This window comes from Rhincodon typus, chromosome 6 (assembly GCF_021869965.1).
Source record: "Rhincodon typus isolate 14 chromosome 6, sRhiTyp1.1, whole genome shotgun sequence".
NCBI classification, from domain to species: domain Eukaryota; kingdom Metazoa; phylum Chordata; class Chondrichthyes; order Orectolobiformes; family Rhincodontidae; genus Rhincodon; species Rhincodon typus.
Window position 1 is genome coordinate 29,274,440 of NC_063337.1, and position 27,045 is coordinate 29,301,484.

Sequence of the window (27,045 nt, forward strand, 5' to 3'; positions counted from 1 at the left end):
TCTACTCAGAGTCTGTAGTGGATCCTGCAGCAGAAGCAGCAGCTGCCAACAAAACATAATTTTCAAAACATGCTCCTTCCATTTGCAATAATTTAATGATCAGCACGGTGCCCTTCCTCCACCATCTTCCTCAGCCTGTCATTGTTAGACTAATTTGATGACTTTTACCTTTAAATACGTAATAATTGAAACCAAAGTGCCAAATGCTTCTTAAAATTTGAGAAATTTCCTTTTCCTATGTGGATAATCTCTAAAACGTACTAATTTGTATAACCACCTAAGTTTGCTTGTGCTTAAAAAATGAAAAAAAAATTTCATCCAAGAATATGCAGGAAGGTATTAACAGATTCTTGACTTACTGACACTTGACTCTGACTAAATTGAATGATTTCCTATAGTTTAACTTAGCTTAGAGCCATTAATATCTGATTTGATTCAATTTGATTTGATTTGATTTATTATTGTCGCATGTACCTAGGTACAGTGAAAAGCTTTGTTTTATATGCAGTACAAGGGAATCATACCATACAAAGTGCATAAGGGGTAATAGAACAGAGCGAGAAATACATTATTATGGCTGCAGAGAAGGTGCACAAAAGCAAGATCAGCTTTAAATTTAAAATCTGAGGTGTTCATTCTGAAGTTGAATAACAGCAGGGAAGAAGCTGTTCTTGAATCTGTTGGTATGTGTGTTTAAGCTTTTGTATCTTCTGCCCAAGGGAAGAGGTTGGAAGAGATTATAACCAGGGTGGAGAGGGCTTTGATTATGTTGGCTGCCTTCCCAGGCCCCAAGAAGTACAGGTGGAGTCAATGGGTAGAAGGTTGGCTTGCATGATAGACTGGGCTGTGTTCACAACTCTCTGTAGTTTCTTACAGTCCTGGGCAGAGCAGTTGCTGGATCTGGATAGAATGCTCTCTATGGTGCATCTATAAAAATTGGTAAGAGTCTTTATAGACATGATAAATTTCCTTAGCCTCTTTGAGGAAGTAGAGGCATTGTTGTGCTTTCTTGACCATTGCATCAATGTGGGCGGACCAGGACAAATTGTTGGTTACCAGGATGATTGTTGGTGATAGCCAGGCTTTGGGCTAACATTCTCTCTTTGAAATGGGTGAGTTGCATCTGAGGACATGACATGTGCTGGCAACTCGCACAAATAGAGTATGTAAGGCCAAAGGCTTAATTTGAAACCAGCCATGAGTCCCCAAGATCAAACATTGCAGGTTCTCATCAGTCCTATCCTAAAATTGCAGTTTGGAACATAGGACTTAGGAGCAGTAGTAGGCTATTCACTCATTGAGCCTGTTCTATTATTCAATAAAATGATAACTCCACTTTCCTGTCTGTATTCCATTACCCTTGACATCATTGTATAGCAAAAATCTATCAAACCTGGCATTGAATAAATTTAGTGATCCAGCATCCAATAGTTTCTGGGGAAGCGAATTCCACATAATGACCATGTAAACCCACAGATTTGGATATTTCTGTTATTAGGAAGTAAAGTCCTGCTAGCTATGACTTCACTGACAAAGTAATTAAGACCGATTTTCAATCCCTTCACTTGGTACTATTGAGTAGTATCGACTGTCTAAGAGAAAATGTTTTTTCTTATCTCCAACCTAAAAAGGGGAGCTCTAATCCTTAAACTATGTGCTCTAATTTTAGTCTCCACAAAGAGAGGAAATACTCTTCCTGAACTTAACATGGAACAACATGTGAGACATCCATACTTCACTAAAACCATCCTCATCACATTCTACCAATTGCTGCAGCCACAACTGTAACCCCAGAGTATGGTAGGGATTGCATTGCCAGAGTCTGTGGTGTTGACCATGGCCATGAGGTTTTGCACATCAGGGTCTTCACAGGATGGTACCAGAGATATTTATTCTTTCATGGGCTGTGAGCATAAATGGCAAGGCAGGTATTTGTTGTCCATCCTTAACTGTCTTGAAGAAGGTGTCGGTGAACTTCCTTTAACTGTTGCAGTTCCTCTGGTGTAAGGATACCCACAGTTCTGTCAGAAAGGGAATTCCAGGACATTAACCCAGTTACAGTGAAGGAATGCCAATATAGTTTCACATCATGATAACGTGTGGCTTTCAGAAGAGCTTGTGGACATTGGTGCTTCATGCATCTGCTGAACTAGTCCTTCCATGTGGTAAAAGTTAAAGTTTGGAAGCTACTGTCCAAGGATTTTGGTGAATTAATGTATGCTAGTAGTCGAGAGAGTGATTGTTTAAGATTGTGGTTGGGCTATCAATCAATAGCTACTTCATGCTGGTCGGCACTTAACTTCTTGACAGTTCTTGGAGCTGTATTCATCTATGTAAGGGAAATGTTAGAATCCATTATTAAGGAAATAATAGCAGGATGTTTAGAAAATTATAGTGCAATTACAGTCAACATGGTTTTGTGAGGGAAATCATATTTGACTAATTTATTTGTATTCTTTTAGTAAGTAATACACAAGATGGAAAAGAATAAGCTTTAGAGTTGGTGGACTTGAATTTTCAAATGGCATTCAATAAGGTGCTATAACAAATTAAGGGTTCATGGTGCAGAACTAACGTATTGGCATAAATAGAAGTTTGGTTAGCTAACTGGAGTCAGAAGGAGGGACAAATGGGTTTTTACTGAGTTGCAAGCAATTACTTATGGAGCGTCACAGGGTTCAGTCTTGGTTCTTCCACTATTTACAGTCTATATCAACTACTTAGATGTAGAGTCGGAACACATGGTAAATTTGCTGATGACCCAAAGAAAGCAGGAATGTACATTGTCAATAGGAGGTTGACGAATATATAAAAGGATTTAGATTGGTTAAATCAGTAAGCAAGAATCTGTCACATTAACTATAATGTAATAAAACATTAACTTGTCCACTTTGACAGAAAGAATAGAAAAGCATTTTATTATTTCAATGGAGAGACTCTACACAATGCTACATTAGAGAGGGGTCAGGGTGTCCTAATACATAAATCACAATAAGTTAGCATGCTGGTGCAGCAAGTGTAAAGGAAAGCAAATGGAATGATGGTGTTTATTGTGAAGGAATCGAGTATAAAAATAGAACTGTTGCCGTAGGGATACAGGATCATAGTGAGACCACATCCAGACTACTGTGCATAGTCCTTACTTAAGTAATCATACAATTTCTTTAGAAGCAGTTCAGAGAAAGTTGACTCAATTGATTGCTGGGATCATAGTGTCCTCTTATGAGGCAAGGTTGAGCAGGTTGAATTTATACCAATTGGAGTTTAGAAAAATAAGAGTCATAGAGTTTTACAGTACAGAAGGAAGTCCTTCTGTCCATTGCATCCAGACTGGTCATCAAACAATTATCTACTCTAGTTCCATTTTCTAGCAGTTGGCACAGAGTCTTGTATGCTATGGTGCTAAAGTGATTATTTAAAAGCTTCTTAAGTTTCTGCATCCACCACAATTTCAGGTGAGTTCCAGATACCCACCATCCTCTGGGTGAAAGAAATCTTTGTTAAATTCTCTCTAAACCCTCTGCTCCTTCCCTTAAATCTTTGGTCACAGTTATTGAACCCTTTAGTAAGGGGAAGTGTTTCTCCCTATGAACTCTATCTATGCCCCTCATAATTTTGTACACCTAGATCAGGTCCCCCCTCAGCCTTCTCTGCTCTCAGGAAAGCAACCCCAGCCTATATAATCTCTATTCAGGATTGAATTCTATTTGCCATTGTTCTGCCTTTCTGACCACTTTGTTTACATCATCCTGTAGACTAAAGCCTTCCTCTTTGCTATTTAACACACAATAAATTTTCATGTCATCTCTAAACTTACTGATCAAACCCCCTAAATTCACATTAAGTCATCAATGCATACTATGAACAATATTGAACCCAGCACTAAACCTTGAGGTATACCACCAACTGCCACATTATGGTGTTGTAAAATATCAACTTTCCACTTTGGCAGGAAGATTAGAAAAGCTGTTTATTATTTGAATGGAGAAACTCTACACAATGCTACATTAGAGAGGGATCAGGGTGTCCTACTACATAAATCACAATAAGTTAGTATGCTGGTGCAGTGAGTTAAGGAAGGCAAATGGCATGATGGTGTTTATTATGAGGGAATCGAGTATAAAAATAGAACAGTTGCCACAGGGATACAGGACCTTAGTGAGACCACATCTGGAGTATTGTGCACAGTAAGCTGACTCAGGCATCCAGTCACAAAAATAACATTTGACCATTACTCTCTGCCTCCTTTCACGAAGCTAATTTTGGCCAATTTGCCCAATTGCCCTGGTTCAGAGGGCTCTTACCTTCTTGACCAGTCTCCCATGCAAGACCTTGTCAAAAGCCTTATCAAAGCCTATGTAAACCATATCAAGTGTACTACCCTTATCCATGCACCTGGTCTTCATTTTGAGTAGCTCAATCAAATCTAACAGACATGATCTCCCCCAGACAAAACTGTACTGACTATAATTGATTATTTCCTTGCATCACTAAGTGGAATTTGATTCTGTACCTCAGAAATTTTTCAAATAGTTTCCCCTACCACCGATACTTAGATTCACTTGTCTTTTGTGGTCATTTGATTTTTTTTGGGCTGGAAGGTTTGTAGAGGAGTTCCCCATAGGGTTGGAATTGGGATCTTTGCTTTTCCTGCTATATATTAATGATCTGGATCTTGGTGTGCTGCAGGAGGCTGAACAGTCAGAGGCCATGGTTCACATTAGTTTCAACAACATGCCCTGCAGCCATTCAATGACATCTTTAACCCTGATCCCAGGGAAGCAACACATCATCCTGAAGTCACATCTGTATTTATCATATTGAAACATACAAGATCCTGATTGGATTGACAGGATGGATACCAAGAAGAGTTTCCTGTTGTAGGAGAATCTTGAACTAGGGACACAATTTAAAAATTAGTGGTCTCACATTTCAGGACTTTTTTTTCTCTCAGAGGTTTGTTAGTCTTCCCCAGCGAGCAGTGGATGCTGGGTAATTTTAATAAATTCAAGGTTGAATTAGGTAGATTTTTGATCAATACAAGAGTCCAGGATTATTTGGGGTGTAGACAGGTTGGTGGATTTAAGGCCATAATGAGATCAGCCATGTTCTTATCAAATGGCAGACCTGGCTCAAAGTGCTGAATGGTTTGAACCCACACCCGACTCTTGTGATCTTTCCATGGTGCAAGGTTCCAATGACAGCATACATATCACCTTGTGGAGTATAGTATGTCAACTTTGCCCTTATATCATGAATGAAAGTGATTCAGCTTCAGCTACATCAACTACATCCGTCTTGTGTTTGATCATAGAAACCTGAATACCCACAATCCTTGCAGCCATCACAAAACCTTTATCCTGCAGTATTCCACTGTGTCAGCTACATTTCTGACCACACAGCAGGTAACTCTGGGACAAAACCCATGCACATGTATACAGCACATGTACAAACAAAAACATACTGCCTCAGAAATCTCAGAGTAAACCATTAGAGTACTGAAGCAATGTCTCCATTCTGGAGAATTCTGAAAATGTCTTGAAATACTCAGCAGAACGGTCATCAAGACTATTAGTGTACTGCAGGCAACAAAGCCTTGTTATCATTGGGGAACAGCCCAGCCTTTGCAAGCAGCTGAGGAAGTGGAGAATGAGGGTAAGGGAAATCACAAGGTGATAATTACATACTTGTGTGGAAAAGGAGGAAGAAAGCTAAGTGGAGGATAAAGAATGCACGAGATAACCTATGGAGTCCTATTTTGCCTGGACTCTCCGTTAAAAATTCATGCAATTTCACATGAGTAACAGCAAGTACAGTTCACCATTCACTAAAATCAAAGTCCCACATCTTTCCCTCCCTGAATGAGTAATCATCACATTATTTGCATGTCCACAGGCAAAACGTAAAACTCCCCACAAAATAAACCTTTTAGATCAAATTTGTAGAATTCGCTCAGTTGGCTGGACAGCTGGCTTGCGATGTGGCATGATGCCAATAGCATTGGTTCAATTTCTCCACCCGACTGAGGTTAAGGAAGGACTCTCCTCCTCAAAATCACCCCTTGCCTGAGGCATGCTGACCCTCAGGTTAATCCACAACCAGTCATCTCATGATAGAGCAGCCCTGTGGTCTGGTACGACTATGGCAATTTTGCCTTTAGTTGTGCATTTCAATTCCTGCCCCAGTTTACTGAGTTATCCAGTGTAGCCAACAATCTCATCAATCAGGTTTGATACATCTGTTTCAGCTCAACCTCATACCTAGCACTACTGCAAGCTTTTAAATGTTTAACAAAGGTTCATATTCATAAAACATTTCACTATGCTGTTGAGGATTATGCTGGAATATGTAAATTTATTAACATTCAGCTGTTCAAAGCTTGAAATTGCAAGGCCAACACTACTAAATTAATAGTGATATCTATTGTTAGTGTCCATTTATCATTATATTCATTTTCTAGGCTCTTTCTCCACTTAAATTGTGGACTATATACAGTAAAAATGTTGCATCTTATTATCAAATTTGCAATAGTAGCTCAAACTCAATAAGCAACCAGTTGGAAACTATGAAGAATGTAAGGCAAAGGGTTCCGCTCCATCTTTTTTGTTATTCTACATGCATTCAACAAAATTCAAGTGAAAATGAAAAAAGTTTAGGTCAAAGGTACAGTGCTAGCTAAACTCCTTGGAAGCCCATAGTTAATAGTAAAGCTAATTATGAAGTCATTGCTTTGTTGGTCCATCAAGTACAACAAAGGCAAGCTTGTTGGTCTGATCGTCAAGTGTCAAGCTTTTAAGCTGACAACTAACTGAGGCTACAAAAGGTCAATTCATTTGAGAGAAGATTCAGATAATTATCTTGGACTCCACAGATGGAAACTCTAATGTTACATAAAACTTAAAGCAAACCAAAGCATGTGCATTATGTAAATTGGTTCTGTGTACAACAACTGAAACTTACAAGTAAAAGCCTAGATGACTAAATCAAAGGTATTCATTATAGCTTTGTTTAGGAAGATTGATTTGTCAATGTATGTAAGTTGAATCTGCCAAAATTGTAAAATGAAATGTATGTATTTGATTATCCAGTTAGTACTGTTATTGAGTCCTAAATTCAATCTCAATCTGAGCTAAATTAGCTGATTCCAGCCAGTGCACAATAGAGGGTGATATTGATCTGACTATGATGTCCTTGGCAAGGGAGAGGAAAATCTGCCAGGGTCCCATTGTTGACTACAGTACAGTGACTGCAAAACACATCGGTTTGCAGGAATTTTAACTCTGTTTATGTCCTGAAGTCTTTGTCAGACTTTAATTTCTTTATTTATTGCTAAAGGTGATTGGTTACTAATTTGGCTGCAATATCAGTGACATTCTAATGGAATGGATTATTTTCCTCTATTACAGTAGTGCTGGCACTTCTATTTTCAAAGTTGTCTTTGAAATTGCCCAAATTAGGCTTGGATGGATATTAGTTTCAGTGGATCAGGGATAACATTGTCTGACTCAATGTAGTATTGTTAACCAAACACAGACATTAATTGAAATGTTACATTCTGTCAAAGCTAACATGAATCAGATGGTGGCCACGTATACCTGGAAGCACAGATTCTACTCATGTATGTCCTAGTGGATGCAATGTGATTATATTGTGATCTTTATCACTTCTTCAAATCCTGCAGGTAAATTGTTTTATGTTGATTTAGGAATTTACATTTGTTTATTGTTTTGTGTGTAAGTGCTCAACAAGAATGCCAGTGATGTAGGGTAGAATATTGTTTTAGATTTTGTATCTGTTATCAACACCTAGCCTGCATAGTGTACTACAAAATGGCCTAGTTACAGATGAAGGGGGAGAAATGTGTTCTCATAGCACTACTTCAAAGTGGTGCTATATAAGCCAGGTTAATTCCCTCTGATTGGACAGCACTGCAGGTCAAAAGTTTCTTAATTCAAACATCACCAAGGTTCTTTTAAAAATTATTCATTCATTGGATGTGGGCATTGCTGGCTAGGTCAGCAGTTATTCCCATCCCCAATTGCCCAAAAGATCAACCACATTGCTGTGGACCTGCAGTAACATCTAGGCTAGACCAAATCAGGTTGGCAGATTTCCGTCCATAAACAGTGTTAGTGAACCAAACTGGTTTTTACAACTGAGAGTGGCTGCATGGTCCCCATGAAGCTAGCTTTTAAATCCAGATTTTAGTGAATTCAAATTTTTAAATGTGCAATGAAGGAATTCAAAGCTCTGCTTCTCTCCACTGATGCTGCCAGACCTACTGACTTTCTCTAGCATTTTTTTGTGTTTGTTTCAGATTTCCAGCGTCCGCATTACTTTGCTCTTGTCCATGAACATTGGATTGGATTGCTAGTCAAGTGATATTATCACTAAACCACTGATTTCCCAAAGATTGCAATCCACAGCAATGTTTGGTGGGAAATCAATATCGTCCACATGCGGCTTAAGTGAGTTTCTCACCCACTGTATTTTACCCCAACTTCGTATAGATTTGCTTCTTCACTGCTTGGGCTAGATGCAGCCTAATAGGTTCATTGTTTTCTCAGTATTAGCTATTAATTTGCTTCATTCAATGTTTATAACATCCTTTCGAAGAGCGTTCTTGCACAGCTGCCTCTGTCATTACTGACTTTCAGAAGACGTTTATCTACATATGTATCAAGAGCTGACACAAAACTATTTTCCATTATTGCATTAAGAGAAAGGTTTACTATTAGTTTCAGATTAACTGAGATGTGTTTTGCTATTCAGTGTGGTTAGAGATTCCTTCAGGGTTATTAGGATTAGATTGTAATCTAAAAATAGTCATCTAACTTCTTAAGGATTCTCAGCTAAATGACTAGATGAGCAATTCCTTATATCATTATAAAAGAGGTCATTAGTTTTTACTGTTGAGCTATGCTTTTATCCTTACAGAGCAGCAAACTAAATATAAACTAATATAACTGTAATTTATGAATTAATTGATTTTCAGAAAATAAACTGTCATTTTAGGTGAGATATTTATTTTCTGCTGCAATTATTTGTATATAAACAGACCCATGGAAACTGTCCCAATGACAAACACGATTGACAAAAAGGGTAAACGCAGCTGGTGTTCCCAGCAGTACTGTACTTCCTGTTACTTCCAGTAACTGCTCTCACTACACACATTTCAGAGGCATTCTCAAAATAACCTTAAAAGACATAAGCAAATATTCAAAGTTTTGTTAAAAAGATTCCTGCAATGATCTTCTAACAGTTTAGCCACAGAATGAATTCTAATACTGGTCCAAATCTACAAAGTTCTGAATTTTCTTCATGATAAACTTGGTAACTTCAAAAACATAATTGATTTTGAAGCTTCTTTAGGGAACAGCTTTGTGGTCTATGAATGGGAAATTATAAATGTAGTATGGTTCCCAGAAGAAAGTAAAGGATTGTTTGAATTCTGTGGTAATCTAATGAGGCGATCCCTGTTCCAAGCTATTGATAGAAAAGGGATGGAGGGGCAGATTTTAGCTTAAAAAGCAATGCATAGTGGCATGACTAACTTTTGAATGATTACCTTTCCTGAATTTAAAAGGCTTGGGTCCTAGAATTAGAATTAAAATTAGAATTAGATTTTATTGTCATGTGTACTCAAGTATAGGAATACCTGAGTACAACGAAAGGTGCACAAAGTCACCATTCTCCTGCGCCATCTTGGTCACAAAACTAGAATAAAAGTAAACTACAGAAAAAATGTTAAAAAGAGCCAAAAGGAAAGAAAACTTCCAGATCTTAAAGTCTAAAGCCTTTTCTCCATAAATGTGTTTGAAATGCTCAGCCACTGATGCAGGCACCTGGGCCTAGCCATGGCCAGATCAGCCTGCGGGTTTTGCATCGATCACCAGGAGGAGCATTGAAATCTTAAACCATATTCAAAGCTGAAATTAATCAGCTTCCTAGAAATTCTTCAGTAACTTATATTTACTGTTTTCACCAAGGTGCTCATATGGATTTTGACTATTAATTCATTTAACAGTCATTAGCTGATTTAAAGCAAAATGCTGCTTATGGAAATTTATTATGCACATGTCTAGTATGCAGAAAATTGTAAGAATTATTACAGGAATATTGAGACTACTGTATAATATTAAGTTAGACCACACTGATACCATTATAAATAGAGGAATAATGTTTACCCTTGTCAGAAAATCAGAATAGAAATTAGGAATAATTGCATATTTATGAATAATGAAAGGAAAGTGGAACAAATTACATGAGCCAAATTAATATTTAAAATAAATTTAGGAACAAGATGATTATGGCATGAAGTTGCCTAACAGTTCTCTCAGATCTAACTGGAGGAGAGAATAGACTCAAAGTTTGTCCCCATTTTCCCACCCTGCCCTATCTGTCCGTATTTTTGGAAGGTCTCTAATAAAGCAAAATAATATTTAGCTGTATGTTAAAGGAGGACGGCCAAACGTACCTGTATTTAAGGAGTACATTAAAGGACAGGAGGGTTGGAAGGGGAAAGGATTGAGAGATATAGATCAGAGGACTTTGAGGATAGAAATTTATGTTGGGTTTAAGTGATTGATGACTGATATCCTTTCCTTTGATGTTCTTTGAATCGTTTTAGCAGCCAACCTTTATAGGATTTCACCTCCTCCACAAAGCACAAGGTAGTTGTGCAATACGTGGCCAGATCAATCCTATGAAAATCACAAGTTACAACATTTGAGATATGTGTCTAATGTCTTTTAGGGAAGGAAACTGTCATCCTTATCAGATCTGGCCTACATTTGACTCCAAACCCACAGCAATGTGGTTGACTCTTAACTGCCTTCTGGGCAATTACGCTTGGGCAATAAATGCTGGCCTAGCCAGCAATGCCCACATCTCATAAATGAATTTTAAAAATGCTATAATTCAAAAACAGCTGCTGCCCACTATTGTGAATTTTCCCAGTTCAACAAAAATTTCTTGGCTCACACAATCCAAGTTTGCAGTTAAGGAGTGAGTTTCCTTGGGGCTTCCCCTGTTCAGCTGCTGGAAATTGGGCAGAGGTTTGACAAAACTTACTTTACAGATATATATCATTTTCCAGAGGAAACCCTGAAGAAACTTGCTTTTTCTGTTAAAAGTCAAAACAGAATCCATTTTTGTTGTATAAAGAAGCTAGTACGTGAGTTAGCTGACATCACTAGAACAGCTCTGCCTATCAGGATATGAAGGACTGTTCCTGGAAGCAGCTAACCAAAGTTATGTATTTATGACTGAACCAATGCTGCTTCTGATTTGTGCATGTTACTGTAACTCTGTAACTGTAACTAGTGGAACTAGTAATTGTAAAGTGAACTTACTCATAAGTTTACAAGGTGTGGAGCTGGATGAACACAGCAGGCCAGGCAGCATCAGAGAAGCAGGAAAGCTGACATTTCGGGTCTGGACCCTTCTTCAGCTTTCCTGCTCCTCTGATGCTGCCTGGCCTGCTGTGATCATCCAGCTCCACACCTAGATCTCAGACTCCAGCATCGGCAGTTCCTACTCTTACTCATAAGTTTGACTTGACGTCTCACAAACACAATCATGTATTTTCGATGATGTAACCGGCTGTCATGTATTATACCTCTTCTCTGTATATCACGACTGAGACTATATTCTGCCTAAGACATCCTGTGGGCATCCTTCACCACATAGTATCAGCAGCCTGAGTTAGCCTATCCAAAATCGTCTCCCATATTATAAGATGGTGGCAGCAGTTAGGACTTTGCTATTTAAAAGAATTTTCACTCTTTATTTCAGAATTATTTAAAAATATGTGAATAATGTTATTTTCTCCATAAAGCCGAGAAGACATACCTTCCTTGTTTTATTTGTTCGCTGCATTTGAGTATTATAGCCATTGTTGCTTTATTTATTGCCCATCAGTAATTACCTGAAGAAGTCTTGGTAGGCATCCTTAATAAATTGCTGACTCCCAAGTTTCACCAACAATTTTTCTCCTTGTGTTGCCCCACAACTTACCAACTATTGAACTCAACTTTTATTAGTCCAATATCAAAATCACTATGCTGCATTACAAATCATTCTCTCATTGAAGAGTGAGAGACCACAGTCTCGAATTTTGGCACCTGCAAAGGTCTTAAAACTATAGTGTCCCATGAAGGATTATAACAGTAGGGATAGTAAACAGCATGGTATAAATTTAGACGGTAGCAGTTGTTCAATTACAAATAGATGGGATTTAAGCAACTAATATTTACTTACTTCATTGAATGCTTAGATTCCTGGTCATGTTCATATGGAAAGTGCCTGGCTAATGTTACTCTACATAATTACATCAGTCTTCTTACTTTGAGTTGCATCACATTGAATATACACGAATACAGACTTATGTTTAAATACTAGAACAGTGACAACTGCACATAAAATGTGTCATCACAGTCACCACCTGTAATTACACTACGATGGGCCGGTCATTGAACTGAATATTTGAAACATGTTCTCACCAGTAGTAGGTTCTCACCAGTAGTAGGAAAGGTGTCGGGGAACTCAATCTTGCATAGGTCAGATGTATATTTCAAATCATTAATCTTACTTTTAAAGAATTACTTGATATTGACTGGTATAAAATTGGCAATTAAGTGCAAATACACCAAATAGAGCAGCCCATTTTCCACATAGATGTCAAGGATTGATTTATATTTTCAAAAATAATGATGCAATGAGTAAAGCAACTTGGAATTCATTGGCTTGAATGCATCTTCAAATGATGAAAAGTCAATGAAACTCATTGATTTTGTGTGAATCTACCTTTCACATGAGCTGCAACACACCTGATATTCCTCTATACAATCAAAAACACATCGGTGTTAATTAATTGAAGCAGAAGTGAGAAATGGGATAGATGCTTGAAAGATGCCCTGCCTGATTGGAAAATCTAGAACCAGGGAGCACAATTTAATAATAAGGGGGATACCATTTAGGACTGAGTCGAGGAGATTTTTTTTTTATTCAGAGTGTGGTGAATCTTTGGAATTCTGTACCCCAAATGGCTGTAGAAGCTCAATCTTTGAATACATTAAAAGTAGAAGTTGATCAATGTTTGATTATCAATGCCATAGAGGGTTTTGTCAATAGTTTGGATGAAAGGCATTGAAGTGTTTGATCAGCTGTGATCAAACTGAAGTGGAGAACAGCCTCAATGGGCTGAATGTCTTAATTCTGTTCCTATATTCATTGGTTTAATGTGCACCTCATTTGGAAAGCATCCAAAATTTGTACAGTCATTTCTTCCTATAAAGTTATGTTTGTAAGCATTGTCATATTTTTGATGTAAATTCATCAAAATCACAGTATAGGAAACGGTGAAGGTAGGACTCCTTGGTGCAGAATAACATTTTTTACTATTCTGCTTCAAATAGCAGGGTTCTTGCATAGGGTACTGAAATATTTTATAAAAATAATCTTCATACTATTTATAGAAACATGAGGAATGCTGTCATATAATATTAGGATATATATTACAAAAAAAGACCCATACTATTTGGTGGAGGGATTACAGCACAGTATGAAATGGATCCCTTTTTATTTTCCCGAAAGAAATTTTGCCTAATAAATAGCATAAACAGCTCACCATCATAATTATTTATCAAGAGCAACTCTTGAGTCTAATATAATTGGAGTGTGTTTTATAACCTGTAACAGAGACTAAAAATATGACATAGAACACTGACTGAAAATGAAGATTATGATTCTGCCCATTGTAAAGTGTCTGTGTCAAACATGAGCTTTTTAAATATTTTGTAAAAGCCATAGAAGTCACTAACCTTAGTTTCTTAGCTCCCTTTTCCACACCATTCCAAATGCCAAGGATTAATGCAATTCCATTAGAGAATGAGTGAATAGAAAAGTTCTTGTTAGATAAGTAGCCTGGAATAACATGGCTTACAGTTATTTATTTTTAAATATTAAATGGTTGCAAGAGTGACACTTTTATGGGCTACTTGGGAACTTGGTCAGCCATGCTTTACCTTCGTTGTCTGTTCCACAAGATTGATAATTTACGCATACAATATCCTGATTTGTCTGAACATTTATCAGAGTCTTTTATGAATGAAGCCTTCTTATGTTTTCATATAGTTCATCAACATCTGACAAAATGAGGGCTTTCTTGCTAATATTTTAAATGCTTATGTCTCTTACAATTTAAAATTTTCTGAAATATCTTTACCACATACTTCTGAAAAATTTTTTGAATCTTGAATGCTCAAATCATGTCATATTTTAAACCTTGCCATCATATTAAATAAAATTGCCATAGTGCAACATTTAAATTCCCAAGAGAGGTTAGTTCTTTCAGCAGCAAAAATTCAACAATGTTGTTGAAAGTATTTTATAGGTATATTTCACTTCCTATGGTCTAAACTGCATTTAGTCTCTGTTTCATTCATTCCAAATACAAATCAAATGTAAAATCTGTCCTTTGATTGGGCAGGGACATGGTAATTAACATTAAAATACCATGCAAGGTAGAGTTGCAGACCACACAAAGCAGAATGGACTGATGAGGCGGGTGGTCAGGGATGGAATCCAAACAATTTTCTGCCTCTGTAGACTACAATCAGTTTAAGTGAAGTACTACTTAGGCAGCTATCAATGTGGATAACTCTCAGAACCTATGTTAATTAACAAAATTGTGCATAGTGTGGTGCAATTGTTGGGCCTTATATCAAGTGTGTGCATATATATTAAATATATGTTGATTTCTTTGTCAATGATATAATTTTCTGAAATGGTCTGAAGATATTATACAGTAGCTGTAATATACTAATGTCTGTACTATATCAACAAATGTGGAACTTAGTTTCCAGGCCAGAAATTCAACTAACTTACCTGCACGCTAATAAGTTATTGCTTAAATGAACCTCCTAAGAGAAGAGTAATGGAATGGAACATTGTTGCCTTGTCTCATGGAGTGGTAGAAATTAAGACAGAAAAGCCTGTTAAGTAACAATTTATCACGTGGCTCAGAAATGTCACAGAGTACTTCACATGGAATGAGTTACATTGTGTGCTTACTGTAGTTCTGTATCAGCCATTTTGCCCACTGAAAGGTTCCATAAATAACTATGAACAGGAAAACAGAAACTAAATCTAAAATGTCATCCGAAGAATGCAAGCGACAATGCAGTCCTTGCTCAATAGCACACTAAGAGCAAGGAGTTGGCCTTAAAGTTAAAACTTTCATGCTCCAAGGCAAATCTGAGTCAAATTGAAACTTGGAGCAATAAAGACTGCTTAAAGCGAAAGGCAAGCAAGCGTTGCTCAGTCTACTCCATTTGAATTGCACATTAAAAGTAGATAAATCTTAGGGCCAGATGAGATGTATCCCAGGTTGTTGACTGAGGCAAGGGAGGCAAGGATGCTTGGAAAAATGCTCAAGTCCTCTCTGACCACAGAAGAGGTGCTGGCAGACTCAAGGACAGCCAATGTGGCATTGCTATTCAAGAAGGGAACAAGGAAAAGACCAGAAAACTATAGGCTAGTCAGTTTAACCCCGGTGGCAGGGAAACTATTGCAAGCAATTCTGAACATCAGAATTAATCTGCAATTGGAGAGGTAGGGATTAATCAAGAACAGTCAGTATAGTTTTGTTAAGTGGAAGTCATATCTGACCAACATGATTGAATTTTTTGTAGAGATAACCAGGTGTATAGATGCCTTTGATGTCGTCTACTTGGACCTCTGCAAGCTTTTGAATAGGTCAGCCTTGGGAGATTGATTGAAAAGGTAAGAACCTATGGGATCCAAGGAAATTTGGCAGATTAGATCCACAATTGGCTGAAAGGCAGGAAACAGAAGGTGATGGTTAAGGTGTGTTTTTCCAACTGGACGTCGGCATCCAGTGGGGTCCCACAGGAGTCAATGATGTTTATTGTTTAATATGCATGATTTAGACTTAAGAGTAGGAGGGTTGTTCAGTAAGTTCACGCCTGATACAAAAATTCATGGGTAGTAAATGATGAGGAGGACAGCCTTAGACTACATGAGGATATGTACAGACTTGTCCATGAGCTGACCAGTGGCAAATGGAATTTAGCCTGGATTAATGTTAGGTGATACACTTGGGCAGGACAGACAAGGCAAGGGAGTACAGAATGAATGGTAAGACCCTGGGAAGCACCAAGGATCAGAGATACTTGGTGTGCTTACACAGGTCCCTTAAGGTGTCAGGACAGGCAGGTAAAGTGAGTAAGAAGACATATGGTGGTTTACTTGCCTTTATTAGTCGAAGCTTAGAGTTTAAGAGCAGAGAGGCTATGCTAGAACTGTATAAAACATTGGTTAGGCCCTGCTGGGGTATTGTGTGCAGTTCTGGAATCCACATTATATGAGGAATTTGATAGCAGTGAGAGATTTACCAGGATGTTGTGTGTGCTGAAGATTTTCAGTTATGAAGAGGGATTGGACAGGTTGGGATTGTTTTCCTTAAAGCAGAGGAGATTGAGAGGGGACATGATTGAGATGTAAAAAATTATAAGGGGCATAGACAGGAAGAAATCTTTCACCTTGATGGAGAGATCATTGACCAGGGAGCATAGATTTAAGGTAAGGGGCAGAAGGTTTAGACAAGATGTGAGATAAACTTTTTCAGCCGGAGGGTGGTGAGAACTTGGAACTCACTGTTTTTAAGGGTGGTAGAGTCAGAAAACGTCATAACATTTAGGAAGTATTTAGATGTGCATACAAGGCTATGGGCCAAGTGCTGGAAAATGGGAATAGATGTGATTCTTTAGTGACCAGAGGAACCTAAGGGATGAGATACATCAGATTGGTGCAGAGTGGAGTTTAACAAGTAACTTACTTCCTGGCAAGAGAGTTACAAAGTTCCTGTTTCACACTCAGCGTTTAGGCTTTGGCCTGTCTCAATTTACATTTCTGACTGAGGGAGGTTCTGTGGAGCTGACACTGCAGAAAGATGGGACTAACATCACAGCATCAAACATCTACAGACAACTCCATTTCAGCAGCTGACAAACTCCACTGAATGGCGCAAGTCTCACACTGGAAATAGTAAAGGGGGACGAGGTGGCAGAATGGGAATAAACTACACCAAAGATTGTCATAAGAAACAGCTCTGGTGGCAGCAGGAATGGAGCATATTCCAGGACCCTGGAGAATGATGTCAGATGGCAGCAACTGGAGGCGCAAACAGGATGAAGGCTACGGAGAGGGAAAGATGAACTTTTAAATCTGTTTCAGTTTTAGTAGTATCCATTTAATATTAATTTGTTCAGTATTTTACCATATGTACAATTTATGCAATAATTTATTCTGTAATCCAAGATGGCACCAGAATGTGGCAACATTATATTACTGTTCACTGTAGCTAGGTACAAGTGACAATATTAAATAAATAGAAATAGAATGGGTTAGGTGGTTGTTTTTGAATGGCACAGAAGCAATGAGCCAAAGGTCTTTTTCTGTGCTGTAGACATAGAATGCTCTATGACATAGAATCATAGAATAACTAAAATGTGTGAAGAGGCCATTCATTCCATGGAGTCTGCACCAACCCTCCAAAGACCATCCCATCCAGACCCAGCTCTATCCTCGTAACCGTCCACTTACCACAGTTAATCCACTTAGCTTGCACATCCCTGGATACTACAGCAAAATTTAGGGTAGGCAATCCACTTAATCTTTGGACTGTGGGAAGAAACCAGAGCACCACGCAGAAATTCAGACAGACACAGGAGAACACGCAAGCTCCACACAGACAGTCCTCCAAGGCTGGAATCAAAGCCGGGTCCCTAGCACTGTGAGGCAGCATTGCTAACACCGAGCCACCGTGCCAACTTACTGCGCCACTGTGCTGTTCTTTCTGCTATTGAATCATTAAGAGATCTTGGTGGATGGTTGTTGTGGGAAGCACAGTTTGAATATCCCATTCTCCCAGCTTCAGGAGAATAATTTGATAGACAAATATGTAAAAAGCATAGTCATTTTCCCAAATATATGAAAAGATGCTGAAGTTAACTTCCTGGATCATGCTTATTAAAATAATTAAAATTTGTTGGGTCTCAATGGAGCAATGGAAGATTCCTAGAAATGAAACTTGTGAAGGATATTCAGGAGGATTACTGTTCAAAAAAAAATCAGGAGATTTGAGACACCAAGGAAAATATATTTAGCAGGTCATGGTTGCATGCTTGCATTTGAAGGTGAAGTCTGTCTCTACTAGATAGTAAATTGAAGAAGAATAAATGCATGAAACAAAAACAAAGCTGCTGGAAAAGCTCAGCAAATCTGGCAGCATCTGTGAAGGAAAAAACAGAGTTAACGTTTCGGGTCCGGTAACCCTTCCTCAGAACACTGAGTTCTGAGGAAGGGCCACCGGTCCCGAAATGTTAACTCTGTTTTTTCCTTCACTGATGCTGCCAGACCTGCTGAGCTTTTCCAGCAGCTTTATTTTTGTTCCTGATTTACAGCATCCGCATTTCTTTCAGTTTTAGTTAAGGATAAATACCTGGATTGATGTCATTGAGACATTCCAACATTTAAACTAAACGTGCCACTGCATGATGATTAAATGTAATACTGACATTGCTTGAAGTTTTGTTGAGAAATTGCATCAATTGGTTATTGAAAAATTCTGCATCCAGTATTTCTAATTACCAATCTGAGCAAGGTTATAATCCCATGACAGGCATTTTGTTTGTTTTCAATGGGTAAATTTTCCATTCTGCTACACTGGCAGCAAGATTTTTTTATGACATTTATTGATCAGGTGTCAGAAAGAAGCCAAGAAGTCTTGTGTCTACAGTCTCTGTATTGTCTCTACTGAGTGATGATGAAATTTGTAACCTTAATCTCTGAACTATGAGGCACCAAGAGGAATGCCATCAAATTCCCAAACATCTTTTCATTTTTCCATCTTTTCAACACATTTTTTGAACACGACAGTAATAGTAGGTATAGCACTCACCTTTAACTTTTAGAAACAGCATGATTTGAATCTGGAGCTGAAATCACTGATCTCCAACTGCCACAACCATCTTCCATTGTGCCAGGTATGACCTCAGGCTATTATACCTTCACTTCCTCCATCCAAGTGATTAATATATATTGGAAATAATTGTGGTCCCAAAACTAATTCCTGTGGCACTCTACGAGTTACAGGTTGCATCCTGAAAATGTCCCCTTATCCCAATTCTGTATCCTGTATTACTTAGGCAGTAATCTATCCATAAAAATATACTACCTTCAACACCATAGACTCTTATTAAGCAGCCTAACTTGTGATACCATATGGAATTCCAAACACATTGCAATGACTGCTTCTCCTTTATTTATTCTTCTTGTTGCTTCCTCAAAAAATTCTGTTAGGTTTATCAGGTACAACTCCAACTCACAAATAATACAGTTCACTATTTCAATACTGCACTTTGGAGCTCCCTGATGCCTGATGTTACAATGCTGTTGCCTGGCTATCTTTTAAGGCAGACACAAAGACCGGCAGCCTGTCATGCCTGCCCACAAGGAAATGTTATGGAAATGGACATGATGCTGTATGACACCATGTTACTTCAATGTCACACCTACACCTTGTGGCAGCAGCTAATGTGTCAAACTCACTGAATGTGCTTCAACAAAATGGCTTTATCTCAAAATCCAACGGGTGTAGTACTTAGTCAAGTCAAAGGGGAATGTTGTCAGTCAGGAATCCTACCATAGTTAATCAAGAGCCTCATCCAATCTCAGTCCAGGAGCTTGGACACGATCAGTAAGTCACTTGAGCATTCAAGTTAAGGATTCCATAAGGCCATAAGACATAGGAGCAGAGTATCACTACAGTCATGGGGGTGGGCCACGGTCAGTCCTACAGGTTCAGGACAACCAGTCCAGGACTTAGTACTAATTCAGCCGGGCTGTCTGCATAGAGATCATAGAAACGTAGAAAATAGGAGCAAGAGTAGACAGTTCGGCCCTTCAAGCCTGCATGCTATTCAATATAATCAGACTGATCATCCAACTCCGCATGTTCTTCCAGTTTTCTCCGTATGTTCTTTGATCACTAGTGCGAAAAACTACATCTCCTTCTTCAAAACATTCAATGTTTTGGCCTCAACCATTTTCAAAGGAGAAATTTCCACAGGCTTATCACTCTCTGGGTGAGAAAATTCTTCATCTCAGTCCTAAATGGCCTACTCCATATCCTTAAACATTGACTCCTGGCTCTAGACCCCCACATCATTGGGAACATTCTTCCTGTACATTGTTATGGACCAGACCAACCCCCCTCAAAATATATTAAGAAGATAGCCTAGACTCCAACTTTTTCTTATTTTTAAAGGCAAATGTAAGGCTTTGTGTTCTGGATGCGATTTGATTGGTCCACCGACCACACATTATTCGCACACTATAGTTAAAAGAAAGAAGAATTAAAATAACTTAACCCTATTGGAAAACTTAACAGAATAGTAGATTATTTAAGTAATAAACATCAACTGTTCCAATGTAGTAACATCCCCTAAACACACCCTTAGCAAAGGTAAATTCAGTAAAATAGGTTGTCTCACAGGTAATTCTCTAGTCCAGGAGGAAAGAACATCGAGAGAGAGAGAGAGAAAGAGAGAAAGACAGAAAAAGAATTCAAATGTTTTGTTGTAGCAGGGAGCGATGTATAGCAGCTTCCAAACCCCAACAGCTAGTGAAAGTTAAACTAAAATCCTGGCTCTGTGGGAGCTTGACACCATCCCTTCACGCTGCTTTTGTTGTACCAACCTTAAAAAAACCCCAAAGCTTTACAAGCTGTTTGTTTTATGGGCTTGGAACAGGCCACTCAGCACCTCCGTCTGAACCTCTCTTCATACAAAACACCAGGACAAAATACACATCCTAAAACTATAGTATCATCACAACATACCTGTATTTTTTTTGGTTTCTATGAAATCCCTCATCATTCTTCTAAACTCAAGTGAATATTGTCCTAACCAATCCTGTCTCTCTTAATACGTCAGTCCAGCCATGCCTTGTGATTTACACTTACCGCTCCATGCAATAGTGCAGCACTATCAGTAAACTGACATTGCACTCCCCCCATAGCCACAATATCCTTCCTCCAAAAAAGAGAAAAAACATTCCACACAATACTCTAGTTGTGGTCTCAACAAGGGTCTGGACAGCAAAGTACCTTCTTCTGTACTCAAATCCTCGATCAGATGTCAGGTTCAGTCATCAGTTGGAGCTGTCATTCCAAATTGGTCAGAGGAGTGGATTGTCTTGGAGGTCTTGTTCACTGAAAGCCAACAGGTGTTTGTCAGGGGACACTGTTATGTTAGGGTAGCTGGATATGTAAAGTTTGATGGTTGGAGGTAGCACACTGGGATAAAGAGGGAACAGTAATTATGAAGCAGAGCAACTCAACATATAAAGGTATGAGTCAATAGAGCATTGTAAGGTACAAATTACTGTGTGGAGTGGAATCATAATTGCTCACCACCAGACATCAACCTGAGGACAATGCATCACAATGGTTGGCATAACTAAGCTATAGGCCTAGGGCTCAGGGATTAATATTGGCAGGGAAGAAAGGAACATGAAAGGATGAAAGGAACATTTGGGCAGGGGTTTGGGGGACGGGTGTGTTGTATTACTGAGATTGAGATGCTGAGCCTGTGACTCATTCAGTGAAGCACTGCCTATGGCGTCTTCCATCCTCATTTAAATCATAAATGCACAATGAAAATGAAAACGGTTGCCACCACATCCAGAGTGGGGCTGACTTCATCACTGGCCTTCCAATCACCAGTCAGGATGTAGCCCACCATTAAATGGTAATAATCAGCTTCAAAACAACAAGGAAATGTGCAATCCCAACCTTCTAATGGTATTTCACTGTTGCTCTGAGTGGTAAATGTAAAGCACAAGGATGATCATTTGCACTGAGTGAATCCAAATTTAAAATACTAAGACTTAAAGTCATCAGTACCAGACAGTGGACAGTAGACTATTCAGTAAAAAGGTGGGCAAATGACCATCCTAATTGTAGCCACCAAATAAGAATTATGCAGAGAAAGGAAAACATATGATTATGAAGAAAGAATGGGGGAGTGGGACTAATTGCGTTGTGATTCTTTTGTGTCTGAGCACAGAGCTCTTTTGTGAACAGTGTGAGATCCCTCAGGGGGCAATTGCATTAATCAGGCTCTTTGGTTTAATGAAGGATAAATCATGTTTGCCTATTTTGCTCGTGTGCTTTGTAGATGGAACAAACAAAGTGGATAATGGGATTCCAGTAGACATATTTTATCTGGACTTCTGGAAGGCATTTGAGAAGGTGCTACACGAAAGTCTAGATCATATGTGGTCAGGGATAATATATAAGCTTGGATAGAGAATTAGCTGACCAACAGAAGGCAGAAAGTTGGGATAAACGGATCTCTTTTCTGGTCAGCAAGTTGTAACTAGTAGATGTCACAGGGTTCAATCATTTACAGTCTATATAAATGACTTGGATGCAGGGACAGAATGTACCTATAGCCAAATTTACAGATGACACTAAAATATATTGGAAAGTAAGTTGCAATGAAGATATAAGGAATGTACAAATGGATATGGCTGGGTTAGGTGAATGGGTCAAAATTTGGCAGACGAAGTTTAACATGGAAGTGTGAGTTCATCCACTTTGGCTGAAAGAATAAAAAGGCAACTTATTATCTAAATGGAGAGAACGTTCAAAATGCTTTTGTGCAGAGGGATCTGGCTGTCCTCAAGCATGAATCACAGAAAGTTAGTATGCAGGTAATAAGGGTGAAAAATGGAAGTTTGACAATTATTGCTAAAGGAATAGATTATAAAATTAGAGGAGTCTTGATGCAATTGTACAGGGCATTGGTGAGACCGTGTCTGGAGTAGTTGTACAGTTTTGGTACCCTAATTTGAGGAAGGATGCAATTATATTCTAATTATATTGGAGGTAGTTCTGAATAGTTACACTAGATTAATTCTAGAGACGAAAGGCTTGTCTTATGAAAAGGGACTGAGTAGTTTAGGCCTGTAATTACTAGGTTTTAAGCAGATGAGGGGAGATCCAATTGAGGTATCCGAGATGCTGAGGAGATTGACAAAATAAACAAGAGCGAATATTTCCCCTGTGGAGCAATCTAGAAGGAGAGGTAAAATAAACAAAAGAATTGCAGATACTGGAGGTCTGAAACTCAGACTGACACTGGAGAAACTCAGCAGGTTTGGCAGAATCTGTGGGAAGAAAGCAGAGTTAATGTTTTGAGTCCAGTGACTCTTCGGCAGAACATGTTCAATAGAACAAGAAGTCATAGTTTTAGGCTTGGGGCAATGGATTTAAAATGAAGAATTACTTCTTTCAAAGGATCATGAATCTTTGAATTCACTAACCCAGAGTGCGGTGGACACCGGGACAATGAATAGACTTAAGGAGGAGATCGATGTTTTTCATTGGTAATAGGTTAAGGGGTTATCAGTGAATAGGCAGGAAAGTGAAGTTGAAGCTGAGATGAGATCATTCATACTTATGTTAAATGACAAAGCAGGTTCGAGTGGCTGTATTGCTTATTCTTCCTGCCAGTTCTTACGTTCTTATGCTGTTATGAATTAGAAGTGTCTCAGTTATTCTCATCTTTAGATAATTTTGAAGGAGAGACCAAGCAGTATGACTTTTTCTCCAAATGATTCTTGTGGTATGTCTGACAGAAATTGGTGATCTCTGGCACATTATTGATGTTTGTATTTTAGAGACTATATTTTATGGATACATATGTTAACGTCCTCAGTTGCTGTCACATCAGTTTTGCGCTCCCCACTCATTTATCACAAGCATGCCATGTATCCTTAATCCTGGTTATTTATTCTTTTGTGAAGCTTTATGGGTACTTCCAAGTCATCCTGTTGTCCATTTGAGCTTAACCAACACACACTGTGTTGTATCAAGCAAACTATAGTAGTGGTCAGAAAGATAAACATGTGCCTATGCATGACTGAATGAAATTTGTACCAGTCGCACTCTGTTGCTAAGTATAGAGAAAATAAATAGTAGCCCACAATGTAACAGATAGCACTGGAAATAATTCAATCACAACCAAACAGCTTTACATTTTTCACATATGCAAGATTTCAATGAGCAGGATTTACAGAGATTCCATTTTAATTTTTGTCTCCAGCTGCAAACCACCAAGATAGCCATGCCCCAAAATTTCAGAACAAAAACAAATCTCATTCCAAACACAAAAATCAAATCGCACTATGTAAACTGTACAACTTGAGTAACTATTGAAACCTAATAACTATCTTACTGTTTACATAATTTTTATTTAAGTATGCACATTGAAAACTAAGCAAAAATTTATTACAATTATTGGAGCAAATTTCTGCAGATGCTGGAATCTGTACTGAAAACAACAAATGCTGGAGACCACAGCGACTCAGGCAGCATCCATGGAGAGCTAATGTTTCAAATCTAGATGACTCTTCAGCAGAGCTGATGTGAAGTGTGGAGGGGGCAGAATTTGTGCAATAGTGCAGGGGTGCTTGGTATACTGGTGGAGAATGGATATTGAGATTTCAGGTTATGTGATTGGAATGTGAGAATGGTAGAAGGGAAGGAATGGGAATTGGTTCACAATTTAAAGGTGTTGAGCTCAATATTAAGTCCAGAAGGCTATAAAGTGCCTAGTCTGAAGCTGAGACGTTGTTCCTCCAGTTTGCGCTGTATCCACTGGAGCACTGCAGCGTGCTGAGGACAGACATGTGGGCATGCGAGCAGGATGCTCCTTCAAGTTATGAACAAACTCCCATCCCTACCCTTTCTTTTAGTTTTACCTGTTACATTCTCTGTTATCATGTCCTCTCTGCCCTCTCCCCAACGCCAGTGGAACTGTCTGTCCTTTCAAGTCTGGAAGTTAAGACTATTATTCTGTCATTCTCACATTCCGATCACTTAACCTGAACTCACAACATCCTTTCTCCCCCAGCACTCCAAACCCCACCCTCCACAATTGCATAAATGCTGCCCCGTCCACACTTCAGGTCAGCTCTGATGAAGAGTCATTGAGACAACGTTTGTTTATTCTCTGTCCATGGATGCTGCCTGACCCCGCTGTGATCTCCAGCATTTCTTGTTTTTATTACAATCAGAATTGCATTTAAAGTTCATACATGCAACTTTTGAGTATGTAATCTTGTATTAAGGAGGCTCTACGTATGTTACATTGGAGGAATATTTATTCAATTCTTGGCAAAGTCTGAAACATTCAGCTTCAAAAACTCCGTTGGAACCTCACTGCCTTGTAAAATCAGCGACGTTACCTTTCCTTCACATCAGCAAACTTTGGGTTTTTTTTTCGTTTTATGTTTTGAAAAATGGAGTGATATGTTATTGATGATTTTATTTATAATATCAAAGGTTGGAACAAAACTAAAAAAAATCTTTGGAGGGTGGCCGTGCAAACTAGAAAAAGGGACGAAATGAATGATCTTCGTGAGATAAGAGCTCTGTTCACTAAAATGATGAAAAACATTCTCATGATGCAACCAGTCAAACTGAACAAAGCGGGGGGGGGAACCAATATCCGTTCAAGCTGAAAGAATGTGGTGCTATTCTAAACACGAGAAAACGTTTAGTTTCCATATAAATTGTGATTTGATTTCAGCTACATTATGAAAGTATATTTTCCTCCATCAATGTCCGATTAGATCGTGATATGAAATGACGTACGCGTTATTTAGCCAGCGGGGAGTATGCGTCCTGTTATCGAACTGATGGGGTAGCTCTCCGCTACAGATGCGGAGAGTCACTGAGCGAGTCCATCTGTTGCTGGGACGGGGCGGGCTTGTTACTGCAGAGGAGCAGAGCCCCCTCCCAGCAGCTCCTGTCATCGCGTCAGTGCCAAAGTGAAGTCGCAGCACATCTGGTCCCGTCCTGACTGGGAGGATAGAAGCACGGGGGTCCTGCCAAGGGGATACCAGGCAGCTTCTCCCTGTTTGCCGACAGGCAGCCAGCACCAGCTAACCTTACGGCCAGCAAAAAGCTCGCCATGCTCCAAGCCATCAGCAACTCTCGGTCGGTGCAGATGGTAGCCAGCCTTCATCCCAGTCTGCAGCGGCGTCTCTAGAGCCAGTAATCCGGGGAAGTGAGGGAACTGGCAAGTTTTGGAGGGGGTGGTACAAGGAGGAAATTCCATGGAGCAGCTGCTGTTTTGGGAGCAAGCGCGTTAAATTCCCCGGGATAAAGGGATGGCCCATCGGAAATCAGCGAGGCACCAACTGAGGAGGTCTTTCAGCGAGCATCTGAAAGACTCCACCGCCAAAGCTTGGGATTTATTGTGGAAAAATGTCAGGGAGCGCCGGCTGGCAGGTCAGTTCCCCTCAATCCGGAATGCAGTCTCTTGACAACTTGAATGTTTGAACATTGAGGTGGAGGTAAGGGAGGGGACGGTGGGATATGATTTACATGACTTGCCGCATCTTCCAGGTTGGTAAATAAATTCGTTCAGCCTCGAGTCAGATTCTGAGATTGCGATATGGGTATCTTAAAGATAAAACTATAATGTTCCGAAGTTTGAATAGCCCCAGACCTGGAGAAGATGAGTTGTTGCAACATTCACTGTACATGTGCTCGCCAACTCCCAAGCCTGTTAATTCCTGGAAACGAGAATGTAATCGATTACTTTACGCAACAAGTTTGCCAAAGGATACTTGAGATAGCAATAGTGCATGGCGATCAGGGAGAGTTTGCTGATACCTTTGGCTCTGCTGTCATGATTGACCCCTTTTTCTCCCTAACTGCAGATTTGGGGTTTGTATTGAAACGTTGTTTGAGACGCGGTTCCCTTCTAAGCTGGCTTCCAGCTGTGAACCAATACTCACAATGCCATGTGCTTTAAGCAGCAATGTTAAGACGGCACTTTCTCAAAGATGATCTGTAAACACAACTTCTCCGGGTTCAGGGCATTGCCCCGCCCCATTCCTTATGACTGTGCTTTTGTTCCCCAGGATTACTGTTACAGAATT

General features: G+C 39.1%; 1 protein-coding gene across 2 annotated transcripts in view; it reads left to right on the top strand.

The window, feature by feature from the left end:
- stard13b (StAR-related lipid transfer (START) domain containing 13b) overlaps positions 1–27,045 on the top strand; it is a 450,686-nt gene that overhangs the window by 268,866 nt on the left and 154,775 nt on the right. The window contains exon 1 of one of the 2 annotated variants that reach the window (XM_048598026.1): positions 25,848–26,389. The exons of the other annotated variant lie outside the window; for it this stretch is intronic. Coding sequence (XP_048453983.1) covers positions 26,269–26,389 — 121 coding nt within the window. The 5' untranslated portion in view covers positions 25,848–26,268. Of the gene's footprint in view, positions 1–25,847; positions 26,390–27,045 lie in introns of those variants that run through there. 2 annotated transcript variants of the gene reach the window in all.